Source organism: Trachurus trachurus, assembly GCF_905171665.1.
Source record: "Trachurus trachurus genome assembly, chromosome: 2".
In the NCBI taxonomy this organism is placed as follows: Eukaryota; Metazoa; Chordata; class Actinopteri; order Carangiformes; family Carangidae; genus Trachurus; species Trachurus trachurus.
Window position 1 is genome coordinate 11,322,461 of NC_139914.1, and position 26,606 is coordinate 11,349,066.

The 26,606-nt window shown below is 40.6% G+C and overlaps 2 protein-coding genes across 4 annotated transcripts in view; one reads left to right on the forward strand and one right to left on the reverse strand.

Annotated features, from left to right (window-relative positions):
- Nucleotides 1–506: 506 nt before the first annotated feature.
- Nucleotides 507–3,615, forward strand: LOC310998152 (glucagon-1-like; the record flags this gene model as incomplete). The annotated part of the gene is made up of 5 exons (XM_083988083.1): nt 507–604; nt 942–1,097; nt 1,631–1,747; nt 2,157–2,301; nt 3,520–3,615. The coding sequence occupies 5 exons, from the start codon at nt 507–509 to the stop codon at nt 3,613–3,615; spliced, it is 612 nt and encodes a 203-aa protein (XP_083844209.1).
- A 3,159-nt stretch (nt 3,616–6,774) lies between these two features.
- The window catches only part of LOC310999257 (sodium-driven chloride bicarbonate exchanger-like), a gene marked incomplete at its 3' end in the record, with an annotated part of 48,158 nt that continues 28,326 nt past the window's right edge, over nt 6,775–26,606 (reverse strand). The window contains exons 10-26 of one of the 3 annotated variants that reach the window (XM_083989590.1): nt 25,299–25,386; nt 24,544–24,690; nt 23,255–23,355; nt 19,775–19,949; nt 19,052–19,185; nt 18,694–18,939; nt 16,781–16,886; nt 14,979–15,140; nt 14,541–14,654; nt 13,499–13,660; nt 12,418–12,669; nt 11,636–11,704; nt 11,372–11,545; nt 10,606–10,728; nt 10,447–10,511; nt 8,234–8,347; nt 6,775–6,841 (exon numbers count right to left, since the gene is read on the reverse strand). In XM_083989590.1, coding sequence (XP_083845716.1) covers nt 6,775–6,841; nt 8,234–8,347; nt 10,447–10,511; nt 10,606–10,728; nt 11,372–11,545; nt 11,636–11,704; nt 12,418–12,669; nt 13,499–13,660; nt 14,541–14,654; nt 14,979–15,140; nt 16,781–16,886; nt 18,694–18,939; nt 19,052–19,185; nt 19,775–19,949; nt 23,255–23,355; nt 24,544–24,690; nt 25,299–25,386 — 2,299 coding nt within the window. Of the gene's footprint in view, nt 6,851–8,233; nt 8,348–10,446; nt 10,512–10,605; nt 10,729–11,371; nt 11,705–12,417; nt 12,670–13,498; nt 13,661–14,540; nt 14,655–14,978; nt 15,141–16,780; nt 16,887–18,693; nt 18,940–19,051; nt 19,186–19,774; nt 19,950–23,254; nt 23,356–24,543; nt 24,691–25,298; nt 25,387–26,606 lie in introns of all 3 variants that reach the window. The other 2 variants (XM_083989589.1, XM_083989588.1) reach the window with 2 other exon arrangements.

The window sequence follows — 26,606 nt, forward strand, 5'->3', positions numbered from 1 at the left end:
CACGTCCCAGATGTGACAACACACGTATCACTTCCCATCATGATGACACAGTAGCACATTAAAGCATCTCCCCTACTTTCTGTTTAACAGGATGAGCTGCGCTTGTTTGATTTTAACACCTAAGTACCTGGCATCACGCATGAATGTCACCTTTCCTTTCATCTGAACAAACGCCGCGGCTGTCTGTCCGCCGGGCCGATGCGCCGGGGCCCGTGTCTAATGGGTTGAGAGTAACAGGTGGATTTGGACGGTGGTAAAACGGGTCCACCTGAGCAAGACCCATCCTCCTTCAGCTCGTGCGGTGTGTATATAAGACCCCGTGGAAAGACAGACGGGTCAGATACACACACCAGCAACAAGCAGAGGAAGTACATGCACGGAGGAAAGACAGAAGACAAAGGTGAGCTGTGATCTTCAGCACTGTTTGGTCCAGTGTGCTCTTTGGGTTAGGGTTTGAAAGCTCATTGTGCGCTGTGTGATGCTCTGTGGTACAGCAGGTCAGAACCATGAAGAGCATTCAGTCCCTGGCTGGCATCCTCCTGCTCCTCGGCCTGGTCCACAGCAGCTGGCAGCTTCCTCTGCACGACGCCGACGACACCTCCAGGTACAGCAGGCTTCTCTTTAGAGGACTACAGGCAAAGCACAGACTTAATAATATGGACTTTTATTTGGAATATACAGATGAGATGCAGTATTTTATTTATATAATCATCTCTTAATATGAATATATTCTTCATGATTTCTCCTTTAATATAAAAATTGTTGCAATTCAAATTTACAATAGAACAGTTTCTTTTTGTTATATCTGCAAATGGTGCAAAACTTTAGAAATGAATCATTCTGTTGCAGGAAAAAGACAAAAGAAAAATATATGTAGGGCAGATTTTATATATGATAATATATGAAGGCAACATCTGTGTGCCCTCCCTGCTGTTGTGTAGTTTTGAGGCCGATGACACGTTAGCCGAGGGGCCGAGGGAGATGTCGAACATGAAGAGACACTCGGAGGGGACGTTCTCCAACGACTACAGCAAATACCTGGAGGACAGGAAGGCCGAGGACTTTGTCCGGTGGCTGATGAACAACAAGAGGAGTGGGTCAGTACTGCAAACAACCCATCTATCTATCTATCTATCTATCTATCTATCTATCTTGCTAAATAATGCTAATATTATCAGTGCATAAACAGTATTTTTAGCTGGTAGATGTGTCGATATTAAAGCTTTTTTGGAATCTCATACTGACATCTGAAACATGACAGGTCTCACTTATACAACAGAACTTTATATAACAATGAATAATGTACTTTTTTATAATCATCTTTCAAGTGAGGGATCTGATATATCCGGATACATCACAGTAAAAATTAAACCAAAAGTCCTAATCATAAAAACATACTGTTATACTATATTTTTTTAATATAAATAAATAAACAAATGAAAAACACATACTATATTTGAATAAATCTACATATAATGGGTGTTTTCTCAGGTTTTCCTCCTAAATGTAGTGCTACAGAGTGAAGTAAAGTGGATGTCCTTGAGTAAACTACCACTGCTTATCAAAATAAAATGTATTATTATAAATATAAATCAGTGTTATCTGTGCTCTGACCTGTGTGTGTCTCCAGCGCTGCAGAGAAGCGCCACGCAGACGGGACCTTCACCAGTGACGTAAGCTCCTACCTCAAGGACCAGGCAATCAAAGACTTTGTCGCCATGCTCAAGTCCGGACAAGTCAGAAGAAAGTAGGCTGTCTGCCCTTCACTCTTCCTCCTCCTACTCCTCCTCTTCCTCCTCCAAAAACAAACCCTAATGGCCCTTCCTGCCTGTGTCTGATTCCACCGTGACCAGAGAGACAGATGATGATGACAGATGTTGAATCAGAGGGAAAAACGCTAATCAGCAGCTTCTTGTCGCCACTCCACCTTTTATTTTTCCCTTTCTTTGCTTTGTTTCTCCATGTTTTCTTGTGGTTGTGCTCAAATAAATCAGCTGAACTTCTCGCCCTGCGTTGATTGATGTGTCACGACCGACCGTGTGGGGATGATTTCTTGACACCGAACACGCGGAGAAACAATCACCGGGTTTCCACATTTGGGGGGGGCCTTTAAAGTGGGCGGGGTTTATACCGTTTATACCTGTGTGCTCACTCAGATCTGAGCAGGACAGGTGGGGGGAAGCTCTCAGCAGGAGGCATGTAGATGGGAGCTTCACCAGCGATGTGAACAAGGTGCTCGACTCCATGGCGGCGAAGGAATATTTACTCTGGGTCATGGCGTCCAAGCCTTCGGGGGGAGAGGTAAAGCTGAGTCACATGACAAAAACAAAATGATTATAATGTTTTTTACCCATCAGGCCCCTTGTGTGATTGTGGTTTTCTTTCTTTTGCAGTAAGAAAAGACAAGCGGACCAGTGAGCGTCTCCTCAGGAAGCCCTACTAAACAGGAGGAACAGGAAGCCATAACTGCTTTGCATGTTGTAACGTCAACACTTTATATTGAAATTCTATTGTTTACGTCATCGCCGCGCGTGATGCAAAGCGTTTACAGCGCGCAGGAGAGAACAGGGCATGTTATTTTTTCTACAAATTTAAATTATTTTCTATATTTTTAACGTGAAGAACACAAAAATAGTTCAATCTCAGGAAGGCAAATATAAAAACGCGTGCAGTGTCATTAGTTTTCTTTGTATTTTACTCATCTGCTCTGCAAAATAAAGATTTTCATGGTGTTTGTGGCATCCGTCTCATTTGCAAAGGCATAAAGATTGTGATATGTCTTGATAATCCCATATGCTATTATTATTCTTGCACCACTGATGCAATAGTTAACACAGATTTCATATATCCAGATACATTAGGGCTGATTGTGTATTGCAGTAAGTTCTGATTATGTGGAAATGTGGAGTGCAACAACAAAACTTGCAACTTTCACAATGTAGGCTAATTGTTGATTTGATGATTGGCACCGATCAGGCGCACTTACAAGGTTCTGTAAATAACTGATTAGATAAAAATAATACAGGGTACAAACTGGAGACCTTGACACAGCAAATTAGATACAGTCTCAACAGCAAATAACACAGGAAATAGCAACTGGGACAAGGAGCAAAGCGCATGACCACCAATGGAGGAAAAAACACCACCCAGGTGCTGAAACCATAGACTGTAGCCTGGGCCACAAAACCCTCTGTAGCCTAATATTTCTATTTTCTACAATTATAGTTCTGCATATATGACTAATCTTCATACTAATACAGCCTCAGCATCAAAACAAAGCCACTAAACATGCAATATTTATAAAATAACTATTGTTTTCCAAGCAAGCCTTCTTTTAAAAAACTAAACCCACAAACTAATAATGATAATAATTGGGTGTACTTTGTCAGGTACAGTCAAGAAGCTAGAGTAACAGAAAAATTAACAAAAAAGATAGGCCTAATACCCTAAGAAAATGTGGTAATAAAAAGTCAGGGGCCCAATAATTCTTTTATCACTTGAACTTACTGTGAATTACAGAGCGCAGTCTCTCCTCCCGGTCCACAGAAGCTGCAGTTGGCCTTCCTGCTGCTATGTGGCTCCGTCTTCATCTTCAACACCACACGGTATCAGTGAAATATCAAAAGTGGAAGCGATTCCGCACGATTAATCTGTTTACCAACGTCCATTTTTAGCTAACAGCTACAGGCTAACTGTTAATGCTACAACAACAGTTGTTCTCCCGCTTCGTATTCAGGTTGCCTGGTAACGCGATGGTTACCTCGTTGACCTCGTAGCCATCTTTGAAAAAAAAGAAGAAAGAAAGAAAGAAAGAAAGAAAAGAAACACGTCACACACTTTTCACTGCATGAAATCTCTCAAGTTTGTACAATAAATCAATGTTAAATATAGTATTTAAAAAAATGTCCAACTATTCTTGGGTGCTGGTAATTAACAAGATTGGACGCAGGTGTGATGCTGCCTTCATGTGCTATGGTACAGATGGTATTTTCCACTTGTGACCTTATTTACCAGTGCGTTGTGTTCATGTGCTTTTGTTGTTGTACAGAGAAAATAAAGATGGTGGACACAGATTCAGACTTGTTACTTGGGTAAAACTAGAGTGCCTCTCTCCAGGCACTCTAGGTAAAACCATAGATATATGACACGTGCGGCATCTACATGTATATATCTATGGGGTAAAACAATCTTGGATTGCCTAGTTCATCTCTTCACTCTCTCTTTACTGTACATGCACGCATACATAGAGTGAATAGCTGCTAACTGCTTTCTAAAGGCTTGCCTTGCTTACCTAACGAAAAATGTCCTATTCTTGGGTGCTGGTGGTAATTAACAAGATTGGATGCAGGTGTGAGGGAGAGTGACTCGACACAGGGGCGGAGTCAGCGAGAAGCCACGCCCCCCGAAAAACATGATTGACAGAAGAGAGAGAGAAAGGGATGGACAGACACAATGAGAAGAAACCTTGCTTACAGTACTACTACTAATAATGTGACTTATTATTATTATCCTCCTATTTCTGACTTGTGCAGCCATTTCAAACACAGATAGTGGAGCATCAGCACCACCATCATGGGTCACATCCATCCAGAGATCTCCTGCTTGAGGATACACAGCCCTCTCTGCTTTCCATCTCCTATGAAGTCAAAGGTGTATTGCCCTGAGATGAAAGGTGGAGAACAGGAGGCCAATAACCAGAGTAGAGTGGTACACAATAACTTTGGAGCAATAAGGCAGGATGGTACAAAAGTGGATCCACAGTGGCACAAGGAGGAAAGAAAAAAGAGCTCCGATGTCCCTGCTCACTTGCTGACCTTTGACCTCTGTGGGGATTTACAAAGTCACACGAATTCAGAGTTTGTTCAATATCTTTATTTATGCTCTCACTCACTCTCTCTTGCATTCTCATGAAACAAATCACAATTGAACAACAGATCTGAACTGATAGTTTCCTATACAGGTGACTTAAATTATTAAACAGAAAGTGTACAGCTATCACTACCAAATTTAAGGCAGAATTCCACACAAAAGTGGTCAAATCATGTGATATTGATATAATTTTGACCCATTATTAGTTTCTCTACTCAACTAAGAACCATCAATTAGACAATGGGAAAAGAACATCTACAACAAAATCCTGCCTTCAACACTGACTTCATGTTAGTAATATATTAGTAACATTTTACATGAATAAAATATACTATGTATTGTACATTGTTAAGACTCTTTACCATTTATTACATGTTGCCCTTCCCAGAAAAAAGGTATTATTGCATCTCTAGAAGTAACCATGGTCCTGCAGCGAGACGGTCAAGTCCGCCTCACTGTCATGCAGGTGCGTGTGTGTGTGTGTGTGTGTTTATTGTATTTTTTCTTAGAAACAATTAGCTTCAGATGCTAACACACTGAGGGTCAGTTTGGAGAGGAGATCACATGTCCATGGATGACACTTACTGACAGGATGACAAAGAGTATGCAGGTGGAAACAAACAGTGGGGCTTTCTGTACAGTCACCCTAAAGTTCAGCATTTGCAAATTTGATGATTTTTTTTTGTCGTTTGTTTTTTTAAAAGCCAAGGCTAAGTAGCAAGAGATACTGAAAGTTCCCAAACTATGCTGCCATGCTAGCTTGCAATGTCGTTGTCCAATAAGCTGCTCCCCCAAAATACTCTCCCTAAAGAAATGGTTTGACATTTTCAGAAATATGCTCGTTGGTTTCTTGTGTCTGTATAGCAAATGTGCTAGGCTTAAAAGACAAGAAATCATAAAACCACACAAAGGTTTTGTTTTCAGCCTCCAACTAGCACGATTGGGCTAGCTGGTTAGCATGCTAACTTATATAGAAGAAAAGAAGTGATAGATTACGTGAGCAAGTTGTTGTGCAGATGAAAGAAATATAAAGTGTTAATTATTGAGATTTTCTTTGTGGCAGACAAGAACCAGACAAGCTGTTTCACCATTGTTAGCCTTTGTGCTAAGCTAAGCTAAAAAAAAAAATAAGCTAGGCCAATTATTAAAAAAGCTAAATTAGCATACTTCTTAAAATGTAACCCTCCTTTAACTGGCTGAGGAAATGGGGGGAGAGACATTCATGTGTAAAATACAAATGGAGAAGACTCTGGAGTGATATGAGCTGTCACTGTCACAAAAACATTTAGATATAGAGAATATATAAAATGTATATTTAATACTTAAAAAAAAGAAAAGAAAAAGTACTAGCCTCGCTATGTAGCCAACTTTTTGAGATACCACTGAAATACATTAGTATTGGCAAATATCTACTTTTTAGTTTCTCTATTGTGAGGTGCATCCAGTCAATAGTGACGTTAAATACTGCACACAAAATCCACACGGTCGCAGTTTGCTGTGGCAGGTTTTTAAAAGGACAACTCGCGGTCGCTGTTGGAAAAATATAAAAACATACAAAATACAAATAAAGTTGATTTTTAAAAATTGTTTAAAATTTTTCATGTAATTGGCCCGTCGACACAGCAGTTACTGTCGGTGTCATATAACTCTGGCTTCCCTCTGTTGCTGGTATCACCAAACATTGATATACATAGAAAAAAGAACACGAATGTGTCTCGGTTTTCCTCGCGTTAATACTGTTTCTAACAAATTTTTCTTTGTTTTACACAACTTGCACACAGACTTACATGACAAAAAACACAGTGTAGCACAGTACAAAGGTGGTTGAGTGTGGCACGGTATAGATTTTTCTTTTTTTTTTTGATCTACTGATTGACAGCACAGTGGCACCGCCAGTATGTGTCATCACAAACTTGTCTCCCGGTCCAAGCTCTTCTCGTGCTTCCGCCGCTTGTGTCGTTTTTCTCCTCCACTGGAACAACTACGCAGGAAAAAACAACGAAACATATTAAACTGAAACAAAAGAAATGCAGTGATTTAACTATCACTTGTCAGCCATTCAAACAGCATGCAGATATAGATTATCAAATAAAGCAGTCGCCAACGCTAACCAGGGCCGTTGCTAGGAATTCTGGGCCCCCTTAAAGAATACTAAAGTGGGCCCCTCCCCCTAACTTTTCCTTTTTTTTTCTTAGACTACGTACGTATGTATTATCGTTTTTTATTTAGCCTTCTTTGTTTTGATGCTAATGCAGCATTACACTGCAAAAACTCAAGTATCTTAGCAAGAATATTTGTCTTATTTCTAGTCAAAATGTAATTTCTAGTCAAAACAAATCTCATTATACTTAAAATAAGACACATCATATTAAAAGTAGCTTGTTTTTAGACACTTTTTACTTCTTTCAAGCATATTTTCACTTGGAATAAGTATAGAAAAAATCTGATAGTGGAGCAAGTTTTTCTTCCTTATTACTACAAGCACAAAAAACTTACTTTCACTGGCAGATTTTTCTATTTATTGTGAATTTAAGTGAAAATTATCTAAAAACAAGTGAATTTTTAGGTGATGAGTCTTATTTTAAGTGGAAAGAGATTAGTTTTGACTAGAAATTAGACATTTGGACAAGAAATAAGACAAATATTCTTGGAAAGATGTTGAGTTTTTACAGTGTACTATGAGTATTAGTCAGGGTCTTACGCAGAATAAATCAGTCATACAAAGATTAGACTACTGGGGTTTTTTATGGGCCCCTAGAATTATCATCACCTTTCTCCCCTATACAACGGCCCTGACGCTAACACAAGAACAATGCAACTCCTTGTGAGTGACATGAAGTGCTATTAATTTCACAACGTGCTGCAACTGACTCCAGAAAACAACATGCACACCCAGGCCATGCTGTGTTCTCCATCCGCCCACATCCACTTATTATTACAGATTTATCATCATCTCAATCAATCACAGCGCCGTTTTCATGTCATGCGGCAGTCGGCTGCGAACACACAGGACGACCACGACTGTCCATGCCGGCAGGGACTGGGAGCCACTTACCTTTGGGATATCAGCTTCTGAACGGTTAGGAAGGGGAGCTTAGGGGTGGGATGAAATGAGAGAAGCAGGCAGGAGATACTGTGTTAGTCTACTCTGTGGGAAATCTGCCAGGGCAGCGCCCTTCCATCTAAACACGCTAGCTCCTGGAAAAACAAAACCTACACGTTCTATAGCGTTTCAATAATAAACACCTGCCGCTGTTTTGCTGTAACATGGACAGATGCTATCTGCCCTTTGAAACTGAGTTTTTGTCTTCGTCTTTGAAGATGCAGGCTTTGGTATCCAAGTTATGTGAATGAGGAGGCCAACCTTTTAATGCTTGGTTCCTTCTTGGTGCTCTCAGACGGACTGACGCTCTTCCAAACGTTCCCAAAAGAACCTTTGGACATCTCGTCAGTGATGTTCACCGTGGCTGGGTCACTCCTTCAAAAAACACAACACAGACAGAACCAAGTTACACTCTGTATCTGTTACAAGACTTTTCACACCTATTTTAAGCATCAAATCATTGAAACTTTAATAAAGCACACTGCATTAAGCTAATCCTGGATCTCCACTGGTTATTTTATCAGAGAAATTCATTATTATTGTTTTTTAATATATTTCAAAACTGAAATTCTCTTTAACTCAATGATCCTCATTTATCCAAGTGGATCTTTGATTACAATTTAAATTTAAAATTGAATTGAAAGATTTAAATCTCAATGAAACATGTTATTTATTGTCCCTGTAAAGAGCAAAGACATTTTTTGAGTTGTTACTTAAACATTATTGCTTTAAATGAACAATTAACTTTTTCATGAGTCGTAAAGGCCTTCTTGTCCATTGTTAGAAAAATACTGTATGCTGTAGCACTCCACTGTGATCATCTACTCTTCTGTAGGTGTGTTGTTGCATTTCATTTCATATTCATCAGAGTCTCAACCTCTCTTCTCCACAACTCTGTCTGTAGTGTAGTGGGTAAGATGGCTGCTTGCCAACCCCAAGGTCACTGGTTTGAATCCAAGCTGAGCAATCTTATTATGTTATGTTGAATTCTGCTCTCCTCCCTCACCTCCCCCCACAGTCTTCCTCTGTTGATTTCTGATAACTTGCTCCTTGTTTAAACTGTGTAAACTACAGCTGCATCTGTTTGATTTATCACGGTATAAAATTCTGCATGTTTTATCTCCCTCTGTGGTTGAGTGGTTACTGTAGTTTGCTGGGTTGCCAATCATGAGGTCCAAGGTTGTGGACATGTTTCTTGTTAATACTACTGCTCTAAGATTTAAATGCACTGGAGCAGCAGAGAAAAGCAAAGCTCTTGAATGATTTGTATCCATCATTTCTTGTCCTGCGCTGCCCACTATTGGACGTCACTGGCAGAATTCACCTCCCCTCCCCCGCCTTCAATTGGTTACAGGTGTTTGTTATCTCCTTGATTACTGGTACCAGTTTGCAGGACATCATCACATTACAATGTATGACAACAGTCTCAAAAGCAGTGTGCTCTCTGTAGCCGAGGGGCAGAGTAAAGGTTCAGTGATCATGAGGTCATGGGTTCGATGCCTGCCTACTTTTTCAAATATTTAACTTTTTCAGATTTTTTTGTCCCATTAGAAATACATTGGAACAGTCTTCAAACTCTGAAACTACTGGTCCTACTTTGGTTACAGGTGTTCGTTATCTCATTGATTATTCACCACATCATCACATTACAATGAATGACAACACTCTTGGAAATGATGTGCTCTCTGTGGCCGAGTGGCAGAGTAAAGGTTTAGTGATCATAAGATCATGGGTTTGATTCCTGCCTCAGTCATGTCACATCATTGCTTGACTTTTCTATTCAGCTGTCACTGGACAACCTTTGATTCCTCACATATATATAAAGCTCATTGTAAGTCAGGTCCTCTGTGGCCATATGGTTAGTGTGTTAGATTACTACTCATGAAGGTGTGGGTTCAATCCCTTCCTTGGACATGTTTCTTGTATGTCATTCTTTGTCAATTTATTCTGCTAATTCAGCATGGTTCAGCAATGGCTTTCAGCATTCACACACATTTTCCGTTAGTTTGCTCTGTGATTTAAAGCTAGTGCAGACAACCCAGCAGCACAGAGACAGTGTTACAGCCCTCCTGTGTGTTTGACCCTCCTTGAGTTTGAATATTTATGCCGAGTAGGATGAGATCCCTTCCAGCTGCTGAGGCGATGCCCCTCCCCATTTCCTGTGCTTCCTGTGTGATGAGCTGAGGATCCAGACTCTCCAATCCACAGGACTGAGGAGTGTGATTGAGTTCTGTTTTCTTTTCTGGAGCTGAGATGTTTCCCTCTTTAACAGCTAAGGGCTGACATTTAGAGGAGGTGATTTCAGAGGCAGAGCCTGCTCTAGATACTGGAACAGGTCCTTATTGGATATGATGGAGAACTGCTCCCCATAGTTAAGGTTAAAGGAGACTGTCATTTGTTCAGCAGCTCATTATGACCTCTGGATTTTACCACTCAGACTTGTGCAGAATGGGATTAATGTTAAAAAGCCTCACTTGTAGGGTCCCTCCAGTGGCACTTGTACAATGCCTTCCTCCTCTGCAATAATACTGTGTTCCTCCTGGAGAAGGAAACAAAGGAGCAGAAGAATAACATCAGCTACACTGGTGGACCCAGTAGCGTTTGGTCATCTTAGAGAAGATTCATTACTGCACCTCTTCTGCTGCATCCTCCAGCTTCTTCTTCTTCCACTCTGGCATCAGGTCGTCCAGCCAGCTCAGCTCCCTCTTGGTGAAGATGAAGTCCAGCAGCTTACGGATGAACACCAGGGCCAAGACCTGGAGGAAGAGGATCGGGGACCAAGAGTCACGTCGCGTTGTGGAAACGTATAATAAACACACCGCATACACCAGGGTTCCTACAGGTTCCTTCAGGTTAAATTCAAGTCTTTTTAAGACCTTTTTAAGACCATTTATATAAATGTAATACCTATTTCACTGCCCTACCGGCAAAGAAAAGTGAAATCCTCAAATTTCAGAGTGTTTACTGTAAATTAACTGTATCATCCCAGTATTTTTCTGCTCTTTGTGCTCTACTAGGGATGTAACAATATCAAAATCGCACAATACAACAATAACAAGCCCATGATATTTATTGCAGTATCATAAGGCATCATGATATCAAAATCTCACTGTATGATAATACCATATAAGTTCCACAGTACAAGACTTATTCCACTATCCATAAGTCAACAAGAAGAACATTGATCAAAAATAATCGTGGTTGACAAATGAAACTTTTGACGAAAAATGCAATAAGGAGAAGTTAAAAAAAGCACAACTTTTAAGACCCAGAAATCAAAATTCAAGACTTTTTCAAGTCTTTTTAAGGTATTATTTCCAAATTCATAAATTCAATGCTTTTAAGACTTTTTAAGACCCCGCGGGAACCCTGATACACGAATACGCAATCAGAGGTTACCATCATGGGGAAGACGATGGCGGCCTTGGAGGTCTTGATGATCCACAGCAGGGCCAAACAGGTGAGCTGGATGATGGTGAAGAGGTGGACCTTCCTCAGAGGGACGTGGCGAAGGTAGATGAAGTCCGGCTGGTGTTTGGCCGGCATGCCGAACAGCTTCAGACGGTCAAAGAACTGCACACATTTACGTAAGAGACATGGGACATGAATCCTCTGGAGGCGAGTTCTTGTGATAAAACACCAGAGGACAGAATCTGGACTCACCTGGATTCCTCTGAGCGAGGAAGCCCCCATGTACAGAAAGACTCCATACAGCACAGGCATGGGAATGAACTGCAGACGCAAAAATACATGTTAAAAATACGAAAATGTATGAATTAACTTCATTGTTATAATTTGAGTTTAGTTTCTTTATTCTGTCTTAATAGTTTCTATATTTCTGTAGCTTAGTTTCATCCAATGGAAGCTTCATGTGCCTGTCCTTCAGGGTGCTGGGGAAGAAATGCACCTTTAAATCAGTTTCTAATGGTTTTTATATCGTATGTAGCGTGTGTTTAGTGTGAATTGAGAAATTAAAAAACATCTGGAAGGAAACATTAATGCTCTAAGTTCTATTTACAGTGGGGTAGGAGAGTGGGGTAGCATACTAAATGTATGAATTAACTTCATTATTATAATTTGAGTTTAGTTTCTTTATTCTGTCTTAATAGTTTCTATATTTCTGTAGCTTAGTTTCATCCAATGGAAGCTTCATGTGCCTGTCCTTCAGGGTGCTGGGGAAGAAATGCACCTTTAAATCAGTTTCTAATGGTTTTTATATCATATGTAGCTTGTGTTTAGTGTGAACTGAGAAATTAAAAAACATCTGGAAGGAAAGATTAACGCTCTAAGTTCTATTTACAGTGGGGCAGTGGTGCACTTTCAGCCTCTTGTGGCCAAATGTGAGTATTACAAAAACAAAGACATAAAAAATAATGAAAACAATCCTGGAATTACTGTAAATTATCCTGGAAAAACACTTTTAAAGTATGCGTTTGTGTCCCGACCTTCAGCACAGAGGTCATGAAGACGGAGCAGCCCATCAGGGTGAAGATCATGAGGCCGGTGAAGCGCTGCTCTCGGATGCCCAGGAACTTGGGCTGCTCGCCGGGGGCCGAGCACTCCGACTCCAGCTTCAGGCTGTTGACGTGGGAGATGGAGAGCACGGTGGCCGCCACGAACCACGGCAGCCCCATCACCGAGCACACGCCCAGCATCACCCCCACCACAAACAGGTCCAGGTGGTAGCCACAGCCTTTCTGCAGGAGGTATAGACGGTGGGATTTAGATACAGTCCAACTGGAAATCCATATTTTGATAGATAGATAGATAGATAGATAGATAGATAGATAGATAGATAGATAGATAGATAGATAGATAGATAGATAGATAGATAGATAGACTTTATTGATCCCAAGCTGGGAAATTACAGTGCAGCAGCAGCATTATGGAATAATCTAGAATTAGAAATCAAACTGTGCAACACACTTAATAGATTCAAAAGGTTATTTAAAAATAATATTATTAATAAATATAAAACTGATTTATAAATACCTAGTGCTTATAAACTGCTGTATGTAGAATATGCGTTTTTTTTTGTTTTTTTTTGTTTGTTGTTGTTGCTCTGTAAAAAAAAAAAAAATGTTTTAAATTGAGTGAACGAAAAATGTTAATTTAAGAAGGGTAGGCAAAATAAGCTGATGCTTCAGCCTACACCTTTTCGGTCAAAGTAAATTGATTTGCTTGTTGTGTTTTTTGTTCTGATTTATTTTGTTTTGTATTTATACCTTTATATTTGTCTACTGTATTTGTTTTTATGAGACCGAAATAAACATACTAAACTAAACTAAACAAACTTACACAGACACACAGTGACGATAACAACATATAGTATAAGAATATAAAGAACAAACTATACATAATAAAATAGTAAAATATAAAGAACAAACTATACATAATAAAATAGAAATAGCAAATAAAATAAAATGTGATGCACAAAAGTAGCTATATACAACAACAAATTGGCAGCGTTGACTTTAGTGCAAAGTAGAAAATCCATGATCCATGATCCATGTTTGCTCGAAATACCTTCAACTTGTGCTCCTTCCTGTTGATGATGACAGCCGTGATCTGCTGGTCCATGAAGATGAGGATGGTGCAGAGCAGAGCTGGGAGGAAGGTGATGATGGTGGTCCACCAGGGGTTGGGCCCCACAGGGTTAATGAGCCAGCCACGGTCATCCCTGGTTGGCTGCAGGACAACGGAAGCAAAAGATTTAAATCGTTGAATTGAAATAAAGATTCTAGTTATTATATTACATCATATATTGTTACTCATTTTCAGTTTGAATGATTGTTGCCTCTTAGTTTATGTTATACTTCATGTTGTATATTCTGCTCAGTTTGATGGCTAGAGGTAGAGTTGGAGGTTAGCAGGTTATGAATGATGTAAAAGCACCAGCACTGGTTAAAATGGTCTTTTATCAGTCTAATTCTTTTGTTTTCAGGTGTAGAACTCCAATTTAAAATAATTCACGCCCTAATAAATTAAAACCAGAAAGAATATGAAAAAGAAATTGATTTTTTTTAAAAAGGTAATCAAAGTAATCAAAACAGACAGAATTAGCTTAAAAAGTTATGGTTGTGGTTAGGTTGAGGTATATTGAAAGGAAGTGGTTAGGATAAATGAAAAGGGGCACTGGTGTAAGTGTGAAGTGAAAAATAAAAAACTAAAAGTATAAAAATGAGGTAAAAGTGCTGGTACAGAGCAAGAGATAGTTACTAATAGTACATACAGTAGACTGATAGTACAATTAATAAAAGAATTAGAAGGAATCAGACTAATATTACAATCAGATAATAAGAGATCCACAGTTGTGTTGGGACTTAAACTGACTTTTGAAGTTGGAAGCACTGAACAACAAGTGTGTTGTTGCATACACATCCATACATTTGTGCCTCAGCCTGGTTCATCACTTTATAGCGGTATTATCTTTCTGCCAGCGTATAGACCCAGGATGAGGATGTTTTTCTTTTAGTTTCTAAATCTGTTTCTTTCAATTATTTTTCATGCAATTGTAATTTCAGAATAAAATGTTTCGTTTCAAATGTGCATTTTCCTCTGGACGTACTTTGAACTTGCTGGGGACCTGCAGTTTGGGGGAGGGGATCCCCAGGGCGTAATCCACCAGCACCATGGTGAGGATGGTGATGAAGACGGCGAAGTCGCTGATGATGGAGCGCACCTGAGGGGGGGGGGTTAGAGTCCACGTTACACCTCAGTAACAACTGTACTGTGCAGCGTCATCACCACAAGGCGGCGCCGGCGGGCTGTCGATTAGCATGTTGAGCATCACGCCACACACGAGTGTCATCTCAATGATAAACCATAGAAATACCACACATAGAACAGACACAGGCTGCTGTGTCCTGAAATCACCACTAGATGGCAGCATGATCTAAAACGACAGACTGGGATTTTAGAAGAGAAGTAAATGTAGGGCTGCATAATTTAACAAGGAGCTGTTTGTGTGTTATATTATGGGATGGCTGGGGGCCCAGCGCTGTACCTTGGTGGGGAAGTAGCGGCTGGTCTTGAACTCCTTGAGGAAGGCCGACATGAAGACGGTGGAGAAGAAGAGGACCACGCACCAGAAGAGGACGTCGGGGATGTAGGGGCCGTGGGGGCCGCAGGCGGTGCCTTCAAAGTCCCCGTGCAACATCTCGCACTCCTACTGGCACCAGAGGACACAGTGATGATGATGATGATGATGACGATGGTAATTAGGATGATGAGGAAGAGGGCGATCGGGGATAATGATGTCAGCGAGAGAGATGAGGGAGATGATGGATGTCGGCGTCAGCGGCCGATTAGCGAAGTGTTTTATTTCTATATATCACACACATACTTAAACCAGTGGTTCTCAAAGTGCGGTCCGGGGACCCCCAGGGGTCCTGGAGAAGGTTCAGGGGGGTCCCCAACTTTTTCTCAAAATGTTACCACTTTTTCTAGAGATTTCGCAACTTTGTTTGGTTTTTTTTTGAGAAATTCTACTATTTTTTCAAGAAATTTTGTTACTTTTTTTTGTGGGATGGGAGAAATTTTACCACTTTCTTCCAGAAATGTCTTTAAAGGGGCGGTGCGTAGCGCAGTGGTTAAGGCGGCCGCCCCATGTAGAGGCTACAGTTCTCAACGCAGGCACCCCCGGTGCGATTCTCGCATCGAGCAGACCTTTCCTGCATGTCATTACCCCTCTCTCTGCCTCCTCCTTTCCTGTCTATCTCACTATGTGCTGTCAAATAAAGGCAAAAACGCCAAAAAATATACTTATAAAAAGAAATGTCTTTAAAATGTTTCCAATAATTCAGGCCACTGACCGTAATTTGAATGTACATTGACTAAGACAGTAACATTATTCAGTCTCAGAACAAATATTTGTGTATTTCTGGTGTTTATTATTCAAAATTTTGTCTAATGGGGATCTGTGGTCTAATTTGTGTCAATTTAGGGGTCCTTGATGTAAAAAAAAAGTTCCAGACCCACTGACTTAAACACACACACACATAACGTGTCGCTCTGCCTTCCCACGCGCCCCTGTGGCAGCACGTGTGGCAGCGAAGAGGATCCGCGTCTCGGCGCTCATTCTGCACGGCTGAAATCCTGTGAAATCCTGCCCACGCGTTCTTAATCCCCTCCCAGACTCATGCCGCTGCTTGATAAAGCCCAGCGTAGGGGGGGGGGAGAGGACGAGACACAACACACAACACACAACATGCGCCGTGCCAGGAGGGAACTCACTTGGCGTGGTGTCGTTTCGGGTTATCTCAAGGATCTTCTTAAAAACCATCATTAGAAGTCCACTTGAATCCAAACCGTCATTAAAGGGATAGTAGCATTTTTTTTAAAGTGTGGTTGTATGATCTACAAATAGCCCCTAAGTACTTTAATTGCAGTAGAAGACTCTCTGCACTCCTCCCGTTAGCAACGCCAGCCCATAATAGCCCTGCCCAGAGATTTACAACATACAGTGTTGTGAACAGACCCAAAGAAACGGCCTATTTTCGCTGCCTAAAAGAGGTTTTACCTGAAAAAAAATACACAGTTCCGTTGTTCGCTATAATATAATTTTTTCCAAATAAATCTCTGGGCAGGGCTATTATGGGCTGGCGTTGCTAACGGGAGGAGTGCAGAGAGTCTTCTACTGCAATTAAAGTACTTAGGGGCTATTTGTAGATCATACAACCCCACTTTAAAAAAAATGCTACTATCCCTTTAAACCTCATCAAACACGCCTTGATCTTCCAGATTAACCTAATTTTTGTGCAACTAATCTTCATGTGTTTTCTGATCTTTCCCTCCACCGTTCCTTACCTTGACCTCCAGCATGGTCCAGTTGACCTGCGAGGCGGTGACGTTCCTCTCCTCCCACAGCAGCAGCGTCTCGTTGCTGGGGTTCCTGGGCTCCACACAGGCACACCTACAGAGGAACAGATAGGAGAATAACGTTGTTGTTTCCTCTTTGTGAGAGTAGAGAGGAACAAAACCTCCTCTGGTGAGTGTGTGTCACCATTTTTATCTCAACTGTACAAAAGCAGATGTTTAATTAAGAGGCTGTGAGGCTTAAGTCTGTCCTCTGCACTTCACACTGCTGTGACTCCGTGCTGCTTTATCTCTATTTAATCTTTTAGGCTATTTTAAAAATGTCTTCTTATTATTATTATTATTATAGGGTCTACTTTTTAAGGTTATTATCTTTGCTGGTGAGTAACACATTTGATTCCTTCATGTTTTTACCGTGTGGAATGGCAATAAACGTATTAACTGTATGAATAATAAACTGAAAACTGATAAGAAAGAAAAAAATCTACCTGAAGCTTCAGGCTGAAAGGCTTTTTAAACCATAAATTCAAATAGTTGTACTAAAGTCTCTGCTTGTGTAACCATCTGAAAACTGTCTACATTAAATATGGTTTAGATTTTAGATAAAATCATCTTTTCTTTTTAGCTGAGGAGGAATAATGTAAATATCAAGACACATGATTATTATGAAGACTGGTACTGAGTACAGTGATGCTCTTAAAAATAGTCCCGCATTGGTTTGGTCTTGATCTTGACTCGGTCTCAACTGCTCTGACTCAAAACACTCTTTTTTTTTTTATATGTGAATATTCCTGTGATATCAAACTCCATATTTTGGATTTCTGCCTGCAGACATTTTGAGGATCAACGTGTCGTTATCTGACATTCTCTGAGCCAAACAAACGGTTCAATAATTGACACCACAGTGGCCACTCAGTAACGAGCATAATCAGTGTTTTCAGCCTCATGTTCCTCCTTCACAGCGCTTAGCGAACAGGTCGGCCCGTCAACATCAAGTGACTCACTCTGCTGGCATTTTACTCCACTAAATGTCAGCGTCTCCTGCTGCTCGCCGCGCTGGAACAGAGGAGCACACGAGGAGGCGTCGTCGCCTCCACGCAGCCGCTGGTTTTACTAAGCGCGCGTGTTCTGGGGCAATGCATGATGGTCCTGACACGCGCTCAACATGGGATTATAGAGCGAATACACACCACTATACCACTGCACCATCTGTCGTTACATGATGCAGCAGAGCACACGGGAGGGATGTTGTTTTTGTGCAGTTTATGGATTGTGTAGAGTTTTTTTTGGAGACCTAGTTTATAAAATGTGTGAAAGCTGTAAAAATGATGCATCACAAGTGTATCACAGTGCACAATTTGGTGACTAATGATGTGAAAGATGATGATGATGATTATTATTATTATAACAAACAGGTTAAAAAAATGTGAATGTGAATACAAACTGTACAAACTGTCATATCATGTAAATTCTATGTATTTTTATGTACTTTTCTTGTAATTCCACTAGTAATTCTGTCTATTAATTAATAAATTGTTATAAAATAGTAAAAATTACACCAAAAAAAACGACACATTTAAATATCTAGGGTTAGCAAAAACAGAAAATAGTCACATTTGTGTAGCTGGAATTGCTTAAAAAGCCTTATTGATGCTGGACTGGCCAGTGGGTGCTAAGGGGTTAACTGATTATCAAGATTATTATAGCAGTTCATCCTGAGTGGGTTAATTAACTGATGAGATATTGCCACATTTGCATCATTAAAATAGGTCCTGTTTGCTATTTACCCACGATGCACCTGTTTTTATCACTGGATTACACTGAAAATTGTGAAAAAAGCCACAAACCATCTAAAAAAAAAAAAAAAAAAGGAAAGAGCCCGGGGCTTTCAGAGGAGCACTTACGAGTACTGCGTGAGCGTCTGAAGGTTGTTGTTTTTGTTGATGGGGTAATGCACTCCCAGGTGGATTAGCTTCTCCAGGGCCTCGTAGATGAAGATGATGCAGATCAGCGCGGCGAACGCTTCCTCGGTGAAGCGTGTGATGTAACAGACGAGCGAGCTGGCATCAGTGGCCACCAGCAGCAGACACAGGAAGGCTGTCCACAGGCCGATACAGGCCCTCAGGGAGAGGTAGGAGAGGCCGTAGTCCCTGAGAGAAAGACACACACACACACACACACAGGAGTGAAGCATTACATCAGGCATCTCTACTCGAGCAGAAAAGACACACATCCACCTTTCAGGAGGGGGAAATAACCCACTTGCAGAACTTGAAGAGGATCTTCTCAAAGACGAGGACGGGCCCCGTGCTGCCCAGGATGGTGAGAGGCTGCCCGGCGAACAGGGAGTAGGCGATCCCCGTCATGGACGCCCCGAACAGGGACTCGATAGCACTCTGGGAAACGAACAGAGAGATATCAGATGATCAGAGTCACAGAGAAAGACGGAAAAAGTTCATCTGAGGAAGCTGAGGAAAAACTAAGCCAATAAAACCATCAGCTCTGTCGCAGTGCAGCGTTTAACAGCAGAAGTATACGTAGATGTTTGTAGGTGTCTGTACCTGTTAGTTTGTGTAACTTTTCTGTTGTTTTAGTTTGTTTGCTTTTTAGTTTTGTTGTTTTTTGTTGTTTAAATGCTGAAATTTTCATTTCCTTAAAAAGAAAAAAACACAAAAACAGGGAGATAATTTAGGCTTATCTGAATCGCTAATGCACGTTCAGCTGATGTTATCATTTTTCCAGTGTGAAGGAAAGTTGAGCAACATGAGTCGCTTTGTTTTATGTTTCAAGGTGCCTCTCGGCAAGACGTGTTGGCTCTTTGATTTAGAAGCTTCTGTTCTGAGTCACGTCTTCCCTGGATGTACGCAGCTTAAAAAGATCCCCAAACTTTTTTCCCCAAACTGTTTTCTAAATTCCCGCTCCCAATTAAAGCAGCAACGTCCTTGATACAAAGCGACAGAACGTTTCTCAGCGTCTCTTTCTTACCACTCGTCCCTCCGTGGCCTCCCCCAGGAGTCCGCCGAAGGTGATGACGGGCGACATGCAGGCGCAGTAGAGGAAGAGGAAGGAGGCCAGACACTGCAGGCTGAGGGCGTCGGTGTAGTCCCCGAGGTAGTGGGGAGCCTTCCTCTTGATGTCATAGACCAGGCCACCGAAGATCCTGGAGAGGAGACAGGTGTAATGTTGAAGGGGACTGGACTTCTTTTCAACTCCTGAAGATGTTTCTTTGAGACATTATCACTAAGCATCTTCATGGTGATGTGTAAATACTCAACTCAACTCAACTCAAAGTTTATTTATATAGCACATTTAAAAACAACCTTAGTTGCCCAAAGTGCTGCAAAACGTACAAGTGCTAGCAATATAAATAAAACAACATAAATCATCAAACATACTGTAGATTAACAGTAAAATAGGGCAGTAAAAACAGTTACTAAGATAAGATAAAACAAATAAAAGCTATACTAAAAGATAAACATAAAAGGTCAGGGTGTCAGGGTGAGTTGAAGGCCAGAGAAAAGAGGTGAGTCTTTAAAAGTGATTTAAAAAGCTCCAGGGTTTCAGCTTACATATACATGAATTACAAATACATGAGCTAACACGTCATTACTCCACCATCCCCTAATAATTGAATAACCTTTGACTTTCCATGAAGTTCCTTGTCAACGAGGCGATCAGTATTATGTCTGACTTTGTACACTATATTAAACTGAGCTAACTGACTGGCTGTATCCAATACACAAATTCAAGTAGTGTTAAAGTCAAAGTCCAAGAAGACTAAGAATAAAACATCATAAAATAAATTTGAATGACATATGGAAGGTAAATGTGATGATTGGACCAATCGTCTCTTCACAGATGATAAATTCCTGCAGCTCTTTGCTGGAGAAGTTCAAGGGAATTTAAGTCAGGGTCACATTTGTAGTCACAGTTTTGACTTTTTTTTCTTTATTAAAAAGTCTTGACACTGTTTTTGGCTGTCCTAGATAATCCTAATCCTAATGAGATAAGAAGCTCTTAGTTGTTTGTTTATGAGTGCAAGGCTGAGTTAGCAGTATGCTGTCATTTGTGGATGCTTATATCATGCTTGATCGCCTAATGAACACCTTCTCTTTATCTTTTTTAATCCACACTTAAAATCAAAAGACCTGGCAACCAGCAGTTGTGTCTTTACTAACTGCTGCAGGTTTCACTATAGCATCTGTATGTATTACAGTACCATACAGACATCAATTTCCACATCTCACCTTTGGGAATATGCGACCTGTCTATAGTTTGTGAATTGTTGAAATAAGCTGTATCGGGGCGTAGCAGCACTGCATTGATTCAGAGTGTATCACCTGCAGTGTGCCGGTGCGTCTCTCCACTGCAGAGCAAATGTTTGAACGGAGCGGTGGACAACTGAGAGTACGAGCCACTGCCGGTGTATTTACTGTGTGGTTACATGTGTGAAGCGCAGGGCAAAATATTGAGCAGGGGGGCTGAAGCATATTCACTCACTGAGACCTCTTCTGTGCTGTGTATATCTAGGTGTGTGTGTGTGTGTGTGTGCGCATATGTCGACTCATGCGTCTCTTAGTATGACTCTCCTGCTCTGCTGCAAAACCCGGGCCGGGGGGTTGAACTACAGAAGCTGGAGGTTGTTGCTATGGTAACGGTGGGTGGGAACCTTGCTGCTTTAGTCTGACTGAGCGATAGCGATGCCATGTCCCGGAGGTGGTGGTGGGTGTGTGTGTGTGTGTGTGTGTGTGTGTGTGGGTGGGGGTGGGGGTTGATGGTTGTTGGGACTGGGCCAACAATCTTAGCTGGGATGAGAGGCTGTACCGCAGCAGCATACTGCAGCTCAGCAGCAGCACAGCACACACTGCTCTGCACTGCACTGAGAGGTAATGAGGTGATGTCTGGATGATGACAACATGATATAAATATTATTTATATGTCATTATCTTTAATTCCTTCTTCTTTAAATCAAAGTAATTGGTAATAATAGTGTATTTGTTACTGAGAAATGTTTAAAATCAAATTTTGAGAGCAAAAATCCCCTTGTAGTCTACTTGCCAGCCCATAGGGCCCCATTGTGAACCCGGAAATGTTGAGTACCCCAAAGTTTTATGTTAGAAATATGTAGTATGGGTCCCCAGTATTCAGAAACTGCCGGATGCTAACTTATATATATTGGGCAATTAGCACAATTGACATAATTAGCATAAATTAGCATATTTTGCCTATATGGGCAATATTGCATCAAAATTGACTTGGCTGATCTGGGCAATATTGGAGTGGTTTTAGGGGTTATTGATGATGCTGAATCCATTTCTGATATTTTCAAATTTCAAAATGGCTGTCTAAACCGGTAGTGACCAGATTTAAACCGCCAGTGGGCCGATTTTGATGGATTTCAATCTGCCCAATATATATAAATTAGCATCCGGCAGTTTCTGAATACTGGGGACCCATACTACATATTTCTAACATAAAACTTTGGGGTACTCAACATTTCCGGGTACTCATTGTTGGCAAGTAGACTATTGTTATCAGCACTGGTGATTATTATTGCCATAAAAAAAAAGGGTTAAGTGATATAAATAGACAGCTCAAAGTAAGATGCTCAAGTTCTAACGGAAAGCATTATTAAATTGTCACAGGCACTAAGTTTTGCTATTGCTATGTAGCCCACAGTTAGCTTTAGAAACTGTTTACTTATCAGAAAAGAAGAAATGTTTTGAGTTTAACATCAAATGTCTTTCCTTTCCTCACCAACAGCTGTTTCCTGTGTTTGAAGCTAGTGTTAAGTGCAACCTCTTTAATGTCTTTTACTCTGCCAAAGCTAGCATGATAACAAGCTAGCCCTGTTTCCTAGCTACATGATAGCAACTAGCTACTGTATTATAACGGCTGTATTATAACCTGCTGTATTATAAGGAAACACAATGACTGAAACTAAAAAAAAAGAGACATTTTCACTAAAGGTAAAACATTTTTTAGATATAGTCCCTTTAATGCAATATTACTATTTGAGAGGCTAGCAGTTGAAAACACTGAAGGTCCTCAAAAGAAACAATACCATATCATTATAATATGTGGTGTAAAACAGATGTAATCAAGTGACGTATGTACAAAGCAGCATGAGGAGCAGTGTGAATTATTTGTGACTGCACTCACTTGGCAGAGTGTTGTTAAATAATATAACATTGTTGCAGTATTGAAGAAAGCGACTTTATGTGTGCTTAGGTAGGTAGGTCTCTCTTAAAAAGAATTCAAACTCAAACAAACGGTCTTTTAGCGAGGTTGAAGTGTGAGGAATGATAATGGGCCAGTGGGGTAAGTCTCATTCTTCAGCTAAATTTACAGTTAGGGGACAGGGGAGGCAGCTCAGTGGCGACAAGAAGACAGGGACAAAGAGGAGCTTCGAGAGCTCAAGGCTGCTGCGCGTCGCAAATCACGGCGTGTCTCTCAAACACTCACCTCCCGGTGCGCTGGAGCTCGGGGCCGCCGTGCCCGCCGTGGTCCTCTGACTCACCCAGATCTGTCACGCCGTTGGGAACGGGAGGAATCTTCCGCTTTTCCTGTGTGGTTAAGATCGCTGTCAGTCAAATGTTTTACAACTCGTCGTCGAGCACCAGGTGGACTTAAAGGTCACCATTTGTTTTTTTAAAATTATAAAATAGATCTATGTACTATATTAATTAGGGCTGGGACGATATGCTTTTCTCCCGATTCGATTCTTCTACGATTTTTTGGATGGCGATTCAATTTAAATTGCGATTCTACGATATTGCCGATTCTCTCGATTTTTAGTCTTTAGCATTTTTAACATTTATCTGCACACAAATATGTAGGAGCCTATAAATTAACATACTCCATTATAAAGTGAACTTAAACCCTTTTCAAAACCTGTACTCTCTGTATGTAAAAAAGGCTAACAAATGCACATTGCACAATATTAAAAAATATGTAAAAAAAAAAGAAGTAAATTTTGTGTTGAGAAATTGGGCCTTAATACAAGCTGATAGAAAATCTGTAACGTTGTGATGTCACAACAAAGCAGTCGCCACACAAGCTATCTGTCTATCCAACAACCACCACCAAACCAAATCTCAGAGCCTTCTCTCTCCTGATTGGCTGACAGTGATCTGTTGTTACTAGAGCTCCAGAGAGGAGATGGAAAACAGTTTATCTTCTTATCAACATGGACACAAAATGTGAAAAGAGTAAAATATGTGACCTCAAATCTCCTCTGGAACCTCAGCCCTACACCCTAACACCAGATGTTTATTCCAGAGGTTAAAAGACACATACATAACCTCATATTCATGAATATATCTAGCACATTCTGAGTTGATCAGCATACAAATTTAATCGCACAGTGGTGAGTCATTAATTCACCACAGGAACAAGACCTGACAACAACCTTCTTAAATCATCTGAAGCTCCTGTATTTTTAATTCTCTCAAACAAGATGGCTGATCGCTTTACCAGAGTGCGACCAAAATAACTAATGGAGGAAAGAATACAACTAATGTTTTGTAGAGGATTGAGAGCAGAACCCCGGGGAGCGGCATCAAAGCGGAGTGAGTACAACACAGTTGAGATTAGAGAACGCAGATGTTTAAATATTTCTGAGCAGAGGGGACTCACAGGCGCATTATGAAAGAACAGTAACATAAACTCCGAACAGCCAGAGAGTGAGAGGTGATGTGGTTTATCTGTTTGAGCTGATGTAAAAGAAAAACAAAACAAAGAAAGGGCTTCACCTGAGAGGGCACATTTTTGGGAGGCTCTATTCTGATGGAGGGGTCCCACTCTCCGGGAGGTAACACCGTCACCTGGTCCAGAAACTCATCAATGCCCGCCACCAGGTCGTTCCTGTCTTTGGCTTTGTACGCGACATCATGGAAAATCTGTAGAGAGATGACGACGATTCAAGTAGTTATTGCTTTAATGGCCGATGAGTGCATTTTCATGGATTTACACATGGAAACTCATATACCAGCGTGACAAGGGGTTTACCAGGCAGAGGATTATTCCTGCCTCCATACATAATGAAATAAATAAAAATATATATTCACAATATTATCATACAGATGAATGTCAGTCGATTTGTTTCTCATAAATAAAATAATGGTTCATTTAAATTCTGGTGGTATCTGGAAATAAAATCTAGAATGATGGGTCGATCATCTCCATATATGATTTCTATTTTCAAACATCCCAGAGGATCGCCGGCAGTGAAAAAGAAAAAAAAGGCAACATCTGGCTCTGATGATGGTCAGTAATATTAGCTCAGAGCTGCACTGTGGGAAATCCTGTCACATTTTCATGTCGTACTCTGTTGATCCGCAAAGGTCAGGCTCTCAGTGAAAAGCATCCCTTCAGTCGGTAGGTGGACCTGGATGCTTTGAGCTAACTATGAAGCTGCAGTAAATAAATACAATCCATCTGGGGATAACTAAAATATTGTATTTGTTTTGCACAAGCCATGATGATCTCCACATGTTCCTGATCTTACCTCGTCGGTCATCAGCGTGGCAATGGACCGGCCAATTTCATGGTACTGGGGACCTTTTCCCAGAGGGCCGAGCAGGATGAAGAGGAATCTGTTCAACACAGAGGAGGACAGATGAACTTGTGGACCACACACAGGAAACCAGACCCACATATTTTGAAAAATACTCTGGGAGGAAGTGGGATTTGGGTTTGATACCCAAAGGTATTGAAGGGAGAGGCAACTATAACTCCTACAAATACTATAGCAATTAAATGCATCACAGTAAGGTGGCTCCAGCATACAACATCTGAGAAGATAAAGGATAACTTGGTGACTAAGGTTGCAAAGGGGCAGAAAATTGACAGTAAATTTCCAGAAACTTTCCATGGGAAGTGAAGCTGGGGGATTTTGGAAATATTCCAAATTGGAAATTTTCCATGGGAATTATAAATATATTTATATTATATAATAATATAATATAATATTTTCTTTTGTCATAAGTAGACATCCATGCAAAATAATACAATTAAAAAAGATGACATTTCAACAGATTTATTTGTGAGTAGAACTTTATCAAGTTTTAATTCTTGTATGAACAATCAATTCTTTTACTGAACAACAAAAACATGAATGGTGAGTAAAATGTTACTTACTATATTGGATTAAATCTGGTTGTTTTAGCCAAGATTATGCTACAATATATTTTCCCTAACTATATTTAAGTTCCCTGTTAAAGGGACAACAAGGAGTTTCTATTCGGTTATAAAAAAGTCTCATATTAATGTGGATGAATCTACGTTACCTACACATGTTAATGGGCCCATTTTCGATAAATATATGGTTTTGTCTCTATCGTTATTTTGTTATTATTAGTGGTGGCCGACCAGCGTTTCTTTACTTTCGGTTTCGTGGCGAGTCATGAGAATAACGCCGCCGAATCTCCGTTTATGGTGGGAACTACGACGGTATGTGATCGTCTTCCATCCTCTGACTTTAATTCTTTATGAATGAAAACATGAGTCTGTCTTGCGCCGGTCAAAGAATTTCACGGTGCGGAGGCTCATAAATGTAGTATGAAAACGCTTCACTTTTCTAAAACTCCTCGTTGTCCCTTTAAATGCATCACAGTAAGGTGGCTCCAGCATACAACATGTGCACTGAGAAGATAAAGGATAAAGTGGTGAATATGATAATGTATAAGTTGAAACGGAAATAAACAATTGACACAGACACAGAGGTAAAACTGAATTTCCCGCTCTTTCCTCTCTTTCTTTCACTCTCTCCATATCCCACATCCTTACTTTGTCTCTTTATGAGTTCAATTAATGA